The 9466-nt window shown below is 56.3% G+C and overlaps 1 protein-coding gene across 1 annotated transcript in view; it reads left to right on the forward strand.

The window, feature by feature from the left end:
• Positions 1-4089, forward strand: part of SDHB (succinate dehydrogenase complex iron sulfur subunit B) — a 32923-nt gene extending 28834 nt beyond the window's left edge. Inside the window, exons 7-8 of the mRNA XM_041765153.1 lie at positions 1145-1267; positions 3896-4089. Coding sequence (XP_041621087.1) covers positions 1145-1267; positions 3896-3973 — 201 coding nt within the window. The 3' untranslated portion in view covers positions 3974-4089. The remainder of the gene's footprint in view (positions 1-1144; positions 1268-3895) is intronic.
• Positions 4090-9466: the final 5377 nt, after the last annotated feature.

A 9466-nucleotide genomic window follows, 5' to 3' on the forward strand; every position in this document is an offset into this window, starting at 1 on the left:
CTCTCCTTCTCAAGTAAATAAATCTTTAAAACAAAACTGAGACATCCAGAAGTCTAAGAGGACAGCGTATTGTTGGAGCCAGGGTCCCAGCAGGCGCCTGTCACAGGGCAGGTGGCTACATTGTCCTCGCTTGGCTTTCAGCAAATCTTCATCTGCAAAGTGCCTCACTTCTGTGTGGTGAGGGTCACCCCGAGGGGTCGTGGCACGCATTTTGGCAAAACTGGCCTTGCAGGTGTTTAAACCTATCCCCTATGCTGCTGGCTCTTGCCGCTTTCCCCAGACCACAGCTGTCAGGTGGCCCCCCATCTCCCTCACGTGGGGATTTTTGAAGTGCAAGCAGGGAATAGAAATTTCATTGAGGGGCAGCTTCCCAGCTCAGGCTGGAACTTGTTTCCAGGCTAATGAAAGCCTGGAGTCCCGGTTTTAGGGGTTAGTTGGCGAGAAGGCAGCACTGCCTCTCAGGCACATCACCACATGTGTAGTTCCCTGCAAAGAAACTGCCTTTGTTCCCAGAAAGCTGTGCTTTTTAAGTTTGTGGTCAGTGCTTTTCACAAGATTCTCAACTCCAAAAAAAACAAGTTCTCATTTCTCATCTTCCCAAAAAAGGGAAGTTATGTGCTGTGTGACCACTTAGCAATATTGATTCCCATCTACATAAAGGATTGGTAATGACACCCCTTCACAGTTGGCACCTGTACCCACGCTGAGTTGGTGAATGGAGCTGCCCACGGGCAGGCAGTTAGCTGCCTTTGGGGTGGACTGACCAATTATGAGTCCATCAGTGGAACCAATATTATCTCTGGACAGATCTCTTAAGTCATCTGTGAAGACAGAGTCATGTCTTACGGGCCCTGCCTTCCCTACTCAGAATCTGGGCAGGAAGCCAGTGAGCACCTTGAAATAATGAGGCGATGCCTAGTCACCGTCATTAAGCACCAGGGTACCAGGTGTGGTTCGCTTTGGGGTGGGGGGCGTTGATGGAGAGGAATTACAAAGGAGGGACCTTTCCTTGGAAGATGGCAAGAACTAAAGAGCAGAGACAAGGCCCCTAAGCTGAGGGCCTCCCTTCTGCTCCCCCGGGGCTTTGAGCTGACCGTTGGGTTGCCAGTACGGCTCATCAGCACCCCCCACCCCGGTTCTGCAGGCCTACCGCTGGATGATCGACTCCAGAGACGACTTCACTGAGGAGCGCCTGGCCAAGCTGCAGGACCCGTTCTCTCTGTACCGCTGCCACACCATCATGAACTGCACAAGGACCTGCCCCAAGGTACGTGGCGCTGGTGGCCCCCAGCCCTGCCTCCCTGCCCCCGAGCTCACGTGTCAGAGGTGGGGAGGCACCAGAGTACCTGTCCCCTTGACGCGATCCTGGGCTCCGGCTGGCATCTAATGCGAGGAACAGACATGCTCAGGCCCCGGAGGAAGGTTTACTTGTAGGGCGCACACGGGCCCAAGGGAGTCCCCGAGCAGGAACCCAAGCTCACCGTGACTCGGTAGGAACTACAGGAGGAAAGGTGGCACAGCCCCAGGTCCCTCTCCGTGTTTTCCCTCGTCTCGGGGCTCCTGCTCACCCCGCTTCCTCGCCCTCTCCCGCTTCCCGGGCTCACCCTGACGTCTGCCTGCAGCCAGCTGCCTGTCTTCTCTCAGCACGTCCGTGGCAGCCTGCATCCCGGGTGGACGACCTGCTAGGACTGGCTGCCCCCTGCTCGGTGCCACCCCACATCCAGCCCGTGGCTCAGGACCTGCTGCCACCTGAGCAGAGACTGGGCAGAGGGCTTCGCTGCAAGGTGCGGCGAGCGAGCAGGCAGGAGGTGGACAAGGGTGACCAGCTGGCAGTCTGAAGAAGGCGGGGGGGTGCGGCACAGCCGACCTTACACAGGAAACCCAGACTGCTAACTCCCTGCTCTTCGGCCTGGATGCCCGTGTTCTCAGGGGCCCCGTCTCTACCATGGCGCTTCTCCTGGTGTCGGCAATGGGGCCTGGCAGGGGCCCCCGGGCCTCTAACTTGTGGGCAGGTTAGGCACCGATGTGCTCACCACAGCACGGGGAGTGAATAAGCCCAGGTGGCCGAGCCTGTGGGGCTGTGGGCCGGCGGCTCCGGGGGCGGCTGGGCCCCTGTGTTTCTCGGAAACTCCGCATGGGCTTTGGGGGTGCTCAGGGACCTGTGGTAGTGGTGAGGCCCCGCTGGGGGGCAGGGGGCGAGCTGGAGCTGAGCCCTGGGCGGGAAGGGGCTGGGGGCAGTGACTTGCCAAGGTTGCTGTCTGGATGGGACAGGGCCCCCGCTGCCCCCGGTGAGCTGTGCAGATGGGCGCAGACCCGCTAAGTCCTGTGGTAAACGGGGCACAGGCAGGGGTGTGGGTGCAGCGTCAGAGGGCGCCACTGCAGCCCGACCCTGTCTCCTGCCGCCTCCCGTGCAGCTGGTATCCCCGGCCTCTTGGGTGCTCTTCCAGAGACTTCACGCTGCACATTGATGCACACGCGTCCTGTTCTGTCTCCCGCTGCCTTTTCCCCTTAATTTATTTTGGAGACTATTCCAGATTAGTCGTTTTTTTTTTTTAAGATTTTATTTATTTATTCATGAGAGACACAGAAGGAGAGAGGCAGAGACACAGGCAGAGGGAGAAGCAGGCTCCCTGCAGGGAGCCCAACGTGGAACTCCATCCCGGGAGCCCAGGATCACGCCCTGGGCCGAAGGCAGGTGCTAAACCACCAAGCCACCCCGGCTGCCCCAGATCAGTCTTTGAAGAGGGTCCTCTCTCCCTTTCTGTCTCTCTGAAAATTTTTTTTTCTTTTTTTCTTTCTTCCCGCACCTGTTTTTTTCCACTATGGAAGTGCCTTTTTTGGCAGTAGGGTTGAATTGACAAAACTTTCTCAGCTGGATGGGACGAGGCAGCCGCAAGTCTAGACGGCACCTGGAGTGAGGGAAAGTGGATGGCGTAGAGGAAACCCACGTGACCTGAGCATCAAGGTCACGGTGTTCCACAGTGGCCGTGGGTCTCCTGTTTTGAGGCTTCCCAGGACAACACCTTGGCCTGGAAAGGCAGGCTAGTTCCCTGGAGCACGCAGTGGCGGGCAGGAGGCCGTGGCGGTCCTCCTGTGGGGACTGCAGGGCACACAGCACAGCACAGGCCCTGGGGAGTCGGGTGTGGGCAGGGGGTGCAGGGCCAGATGGCTGAGCCAGCCTGATCTCGAGCAGAGCCAGGCGCTTGGCACCAGTGAGACAGTTGCAGAAAATGCCACCCCCTGTTTACTTAGTCTCTGCACGCCTGCTGACAGGAGGTTTGCACGCAAACTCAGGACCCTTGAAGGGTAGGGCCGCTAACCCTTGCCCAGTCCTCCCTTTCCTGCGCACGGTCTTCACCACCTATCCTCCGGCCTCTTTCCCACACACTTCAGTGCCAGGGTCGGAGTCGTCCTGCTAACACGGGTGACTCTCTTTCAACCTCAGACGAGTCCTTGTCTCACTTTGCCAGGTCTTCACTTGTCTCCCTGCTCGTAAGAGGTTGGCACTCCCGGGGTTCAATTAGGGCGCCTCCTGCAGACCCTACAGACTACTAATGGCACTTGGGAGGGTCCCCCTGGGGAAGGTCGCTCCCGGGACCCGAGAGGGCTCCTGGGTGCCCATGCAAGGGTCTGCAGGCCACTGGCTGGTTGAGCCCCCAGCCGTGGCCCGTGGAAGAGCTGCCTGCTCCTGGGGGTGTGTGCATTTTGCACACATGGCCCTGGGGCCGAGGTGGGTGGGGGGCACTGCAGGCGGACGCGGGGAGCCCTGAGTTTCCGAGGATGTCATTTGCCTCCACCTCACTTTGACCCTATTCCCGCTGCGGAGTTCACCCAAGACCCTGGGTTCTTCGTTCAGTTCACTTACCAGTGGTTTCTATTCTCTTCTTTACCCAAGGGGCTAAATCCAGGCAAAGCTATTGCTGAAATCAAGAAAATGATGGCCACCTATAAGGGGAAGAAAGCGTCAGTGTGACGCTGAGCGTGAAGTAGCCGGCTCGGCTGGACACACTTTACATCCAACTTGAGTCCCTTCAGAGGCCTTGATTTTCCATGAGCACAGCATGTATAATAAACATTTTAAGAAATAAATAAATGTTATTCTACTTTATTAACAAAAAAGCAAGCCCGTCCCTTTTACTTGCTGAAGAGAAATGTGCAGGTGCCAGAAGGAAGAGTCCGCCAGGGCTCCCGAACCGAGCCCTTGTGTGGGTTCCTTCTCCCCCTAGCCTCTCTGTCTGTCGGGGGGGTGTGACTGTGCCCCCTCTCACTCGTGGCTGGGGAAGCACCCAGCCCTTCCCCTGCAAGCTCACTGAGTGTTAGCTCTTGTCATCAGGCAGCCTTCCGGTTCCTCCAGCGCTCAGGATTAGCATGACGTGAAGCCCTGTCTTGCTAAGTCACTGTATCTCCTTGAGGCGAGGTTAGGCGCCTCCAGCACAGCAAGGACCAGGTCCCCTGTGACCTCGAGTTCCATGGCGGACCTCGAGGGGCCGCTCCCGGCAAGGGAGGCAAGCGCAGACTCCCAGCGCCACAGCCCCGGCTTTACCACCAAGGCAGCAGCGCTCACCGAAAAGCCAGATGGCAAAAGTGCATCAGATCAGATGTGGGAGGCCCTGCAGACCCCATGTCGCACACGCCCTCCTCCCACCACCCCCCCATTAACTGTTCTGTTTCCTTCCAGACCTTGATGTCATGACACATGGGCATACAGAAAGCTTTCCTTTCAGAAATAAAATTTTAAAAATATATGTTTATGTATTCATGAGAGACACAGGCAGAGGCAGAAGCAGGCTCCATGCAGGGACCCTGACGGACTCAATCCCAGGTCTCCAGGATCACACTCCAAGCTGAAGGCGGTGCTAAACCGCTGAGCCACCCGGGGCTGCCCATAAATAAAATATTTTAAAAAACAAAAACGGGGTGTGATACAGGGCACCTGGGTGGCTCAGTTAAGCATCTGACTTGATTTCAGCTCAGGTCACGATATCTGGGCCATGGGATCAAGCCCCCTGTCAGGCTCTGCCCTGAGCAGGGAGTGTACTGAAGAATCTGGCTCCCTCTCCCTCTGCCCCTCCTGTGTCCGCCTGCCCACCCGCTCCACCCCCACCGCAAGACGGTCTTGCTCTCGCTCTCTCTTGCTCTCTCGCTTTCTAAAATAAAGATTTTTTTAAAGTAATTACACCCAACATGGGGCTCATACCCACAACCCTGAGATCAAGAGTCGCGTGTCCTACCAAATGAGCCAGCCAGGCGCCCCAGAACCTTCTTTTTAAGGCTGAAGAATGCTCCATTGTGGGTAGACACTTGGGTGCCTTCCATATTTTTTACTATTGTGACTAAGAGCAGCCTTCTATTTTTACCCAATATATAAGGGTCTCTCTTTTTTTTAAGATTTTATTTATTTATTCATGAGAGACAGAGGCACAGGCAGAGGGAGAAGCAGGCTCCATGCAGGGAGCCCAATGCAGGACTCGATCCCAGGACCCCCGGATCACACCCTGAGCCGAAGGCAGACGCTCCACCACTGAGCCACCCGGACGTCCCTATAAGGGCTTCTTTGATGCTAATAAAGATCTACCTGTGTGTGTGGTTTATATTCCGCCTCTAACCACTGGGTAAGGGCCTGTGGTTCAGGTGCACGGCGACTGCCCTGCTGCTCTGCCCATCCGGGAGGGCGGACCCTCCTTTCACCCGGGAACGCTCCCAGGCTGCTCTTCCACCCACTGCGGTGAGATCACCCAGGAAACAAGGGCCTCTTGCATCATGAGGCAAGTGGCTGAGAAAAATGCCTGACTCACCCAGGATGAACCCTAACGAGCATTTCTGGCTTTGTAAAGGGACACCTCAAAAGCACTCGTCTCCACCATTATGAGAGGGGAGGCCGCTGGGGGTAAAGATGAGCAAGATTTGTTCCCTCCCACCTGGGAGCCAAGTCACCAAATTAAAAAGGAACAGGGACGCCTGGGTGGCTCAGCGGTGGAGCGTCTGCCTCCAGCCCAGGGCGTGACCCCGGAGTCCTGGGATCGAGTCCTGCGTCAGGTTCCCTGCATGGAGCCTGCTTCTCCCTCTGCCTGTCTCTTCCTCTCTCTCTGTGTCTCTCACGAATAAATAAAATCTTTAAAAAATTTTTGAAAACAATGAATTATTAGAAATTAGAACAGGATCTTCACCCTGCGGGGTCGCCATCCCCAATTCTCCACCCCCCACCAGCTGTAAGACCACAGGGTACCCCGGCCCGCCCTCAGGCGGCGGAGCCCAAGTTGGGGAGCGAGAACGGAGAGCGCAGGCCGCCGCTTCCACGGCCGCTCGCCCCCGATCCGCTTCCGTCAGCCCCGGGAAGGGCACGGTCCTTGGGTTCACGGATGACTGGACTTTGCCCTCCTGCCTAGATCTGTAGAGGCAGGATTTCTCACGAATAAGGCAATGGCTCGGGGAGACCAGCTCTGCACGCCCTGCTCGGGGAGGAGGCAGGGTCCCGGGAGCTGCCCCGAAATCTGCCTGTGCACCTGTCAGATCTGTGTCTGCCGGCCACATGGGAACACGTGATCCCCCCGTAGTCGCATTTACTGCCTACGTCATCTTTCCCTGAGCTGCAGGCAAATGTCCCATTTCAACAGTCCCAAAGGCTTTCCAAATAAAAACTTCAGACCTGAGCAGAGAAAGACGGTATTTTGTCCTTGATGCCACTTCTGTGCCCAGATCGTGTGCAGACAACGGGCCTTCTTCATCCACAAAGGTCGTAACTGGAATTCCTCGAGTCTCCCTAAGACAGGACCCAGCCATGCCTTCTTCCCTGGTCTTTGGGCAACTTGAATCTCTGTGCCTCTGTTTTCCGATCTATAAAATGGGAATTAACGGCATTCACCCCTCAGAATTGTGGCTCGAGTCCAAATGAGAAATATGTGAGTTCTTACCCCCCAGAAAAAGTAAATATGTGAGGTGACAGATGTGTGAACTCAGGGAAGAGAATCCTTTATACTTAAAAAAAAAAAAAAAAACCTAAAAATTGTTTGTTTTTAATTTTGGTTTAAAGATTTTATTTATTTTCTCATGAGAGACACAGAGAGAGGCAGAGACACAGGCAGAGGGAGAAGCAGGTGCCCTGCAGGGAGCCCAATGCGGGACTCGATCCCAGGACCCTGGGGTCACGCCCTGGGCTGAAGGCAGATGCTCAACCGCTGAGCCACCCAGGGGTCCCAAAAACTGAAAAAATTTTAAAATAAATACTTAACATATTAACTTTCAAAAAATAAAGACAAACGAGAAAGCATCTATCCTACAGTAGGGCAAATGCTCCAGAAACGCAATCCAGGAGCTTTGTCTCAAATCCCCACGGCATGGAAGTCCCCTCAATGCCACAGGGACCACCTCGGTGACGACCTGGGATATTTCTCATCGGCCTGACCAGAGCCATTCATTGAATGGTTTCCCTGGGCAGGACCACCAGCGCTCATTTCTCGTGTCACACTGACCCCTCGGTGCAGGGACAGAGCACCACCGGCCGAGCCCAACACCCTAATTTCTCTCCAACCTTTCCCCTCCTTGCCCAGGAGACTACAAGGCAAATTGCTGAAACCCCACTTTATGTGTCTAGACAGCCATCGTCTTGTCATGGGGTTTGTCACTAGGTGAGAAAATCCGCTTTCGTTGCAAAACTCTAGTGAAACTGGAGAAATTGAGAAGTAAGGCAATTAATGCTCTAGAATAAACTGGTTCACACTAGTGACTTGTCAATCCTTTCGCCTCTTGGACCAGGCATAGTTTATGTCCTTCTCCCGGGGCAGGGGGGAGGGGAGGCAAAGAAGAAGCCACCCTCTAAGGAAAGTTCCTTGATGGGTCCTGACCCACAGGTGACTGGAGCCCAACCCACAGACCACTCAGAGGACCACAGTGACAGCCACTTCCCCCAAAGGTAGCCCCAGCAGACGGGAGCGCCTTCCACATCCTCTGTGGTTTGGGAGGGAGCGTCCTCTGGCCTCCTGCCTGGCCAGGCGTTGGGCGGAGCAGCAGGTGCATCTCCTTCGCGGAGGGCTCAGAGAGTGGGGCCGCTTCAAAGCCCAGCAGTATGAGCAGCGTGGCTGAGGGGACCCATCTGGCAGGGTGGTCCCTGAGCCCCATGATTTTACGAAGCTTCCAGCCAAGCACCAGAAGCTGAAGAAAGCAACCGGCTTCTCCCAGGCACCGGCTATCTCGTTCCGCCCTCTGAACAGCTGCCGATTTCCAGCCCAGGACGGGAGCTCAGAGAGGGAAAGGGACTCTTTGAAGGTCACACAGCTAGAAAGTGCCAGATGCACATCGCAAAGCCCAGTCCCGGCGCCGGTCCCACACCGCCTCTGGACAAGGCCACCCTAGCAGGCTACCTCTCCGCACCCAGCCGTTGTGGGGGTCTGGGTCCCTCGGGCAAGGGGAGCTGGGCTAAGCCCTGGGGGAGGACGTGGGGACTCAGAAGTAGCCTGCCTGCCCCGGAAATGTCATCAGCAGATGACACGGGACTTGTCAGCTGAACTGAGTGAAGCCAGCCGCGTCCCCCAGGTGGTCAAGCTGCCCTGCCAGCAGCCTGCCTGCGCTCCAGGCGCTATTGTCCGCCCCGCTGCACCCGCCACCGCTCAGCGTCCCTGGTTCCACTCCCGCACCTGCGCAGAGCAGAGCCTGCACCTGCACGGCCCTCCTGCGCCCTTAGCCAATGTGTGTATCGAGCTCTTGCCAGGTATCGATGCTGTTGAGGCCTCCCTGCTTTCCTCGAGTCTACCCTGCACCCCCACATCGAAGCTCGGGACTCCTTCCTGCCCTTTCCATGAAAAGTCTTTTTTTTTTTTTTTTTTTTTTAGATTTTATTTATTTATTCATGGGAGACCCAGAGAGGGAGGCAGAGACACAGGCAGAGGGAGAAGCAGGCTCCCTGCGGGAAGCCTGATGCGGGACTCGATCCCCTGACCTGGGTTGAAGGCAGATGCTCAACCGCTGAGCCCCCCAGGCATTCCTCCATGACAAGTATTGTTAGGGTTTTCCTCTGCCTGCCTTTGGCTGCTCCCCGGGTCTGTCCCATTCACCGTCATGTTCTCAGCTTCCAGAACAGAGCCTGGCATGCCGGAGATCACACTGGGTGGACCATGGATCGGGCCAGTCCCATTGTGGCCCTAATAGGATCCTAATAGGATTCTTCCTGGATTTACCCCAGACCCTGGGGTCTCTGATTCACCATCGGCCTTTGGAGGTCCTTAGTCCAGAGGCCACCGACCCCGGAGCCAGGGGACACCGTGTGTTCACCTGTTGCGATGGGGAAGCGTGCTAAATGCTGCACACCGGTATGAGGTGTCCGGTGCCCGTCAGGGCCTCCATGCGTCCCACCTGCGCAGGTGTATCTGCAGTCATGATGTGAGACTCCTGGGGTCTGGGCCCTACCTCCGCTATTCTCCGGGATTTCAGAGGCCTCCCTGCATCGCTGCAGAGTCTCCCCATGTCCACGCAC

The sequence above is a fragment of the Vulpes lagopus genome, chromosome 8, assembly GCF_018345385.1.
Source record: "Vulpes lagopus strain Blue_001 chromosome 8, ASM1834538v1, whole genome shotgun sequence".
Lineage (NCBI taxonomy): Eukaryota > Metazoa > Chordata > Mammalia > Carnivora > Canidae > Vulpes > Vulpes lagopus.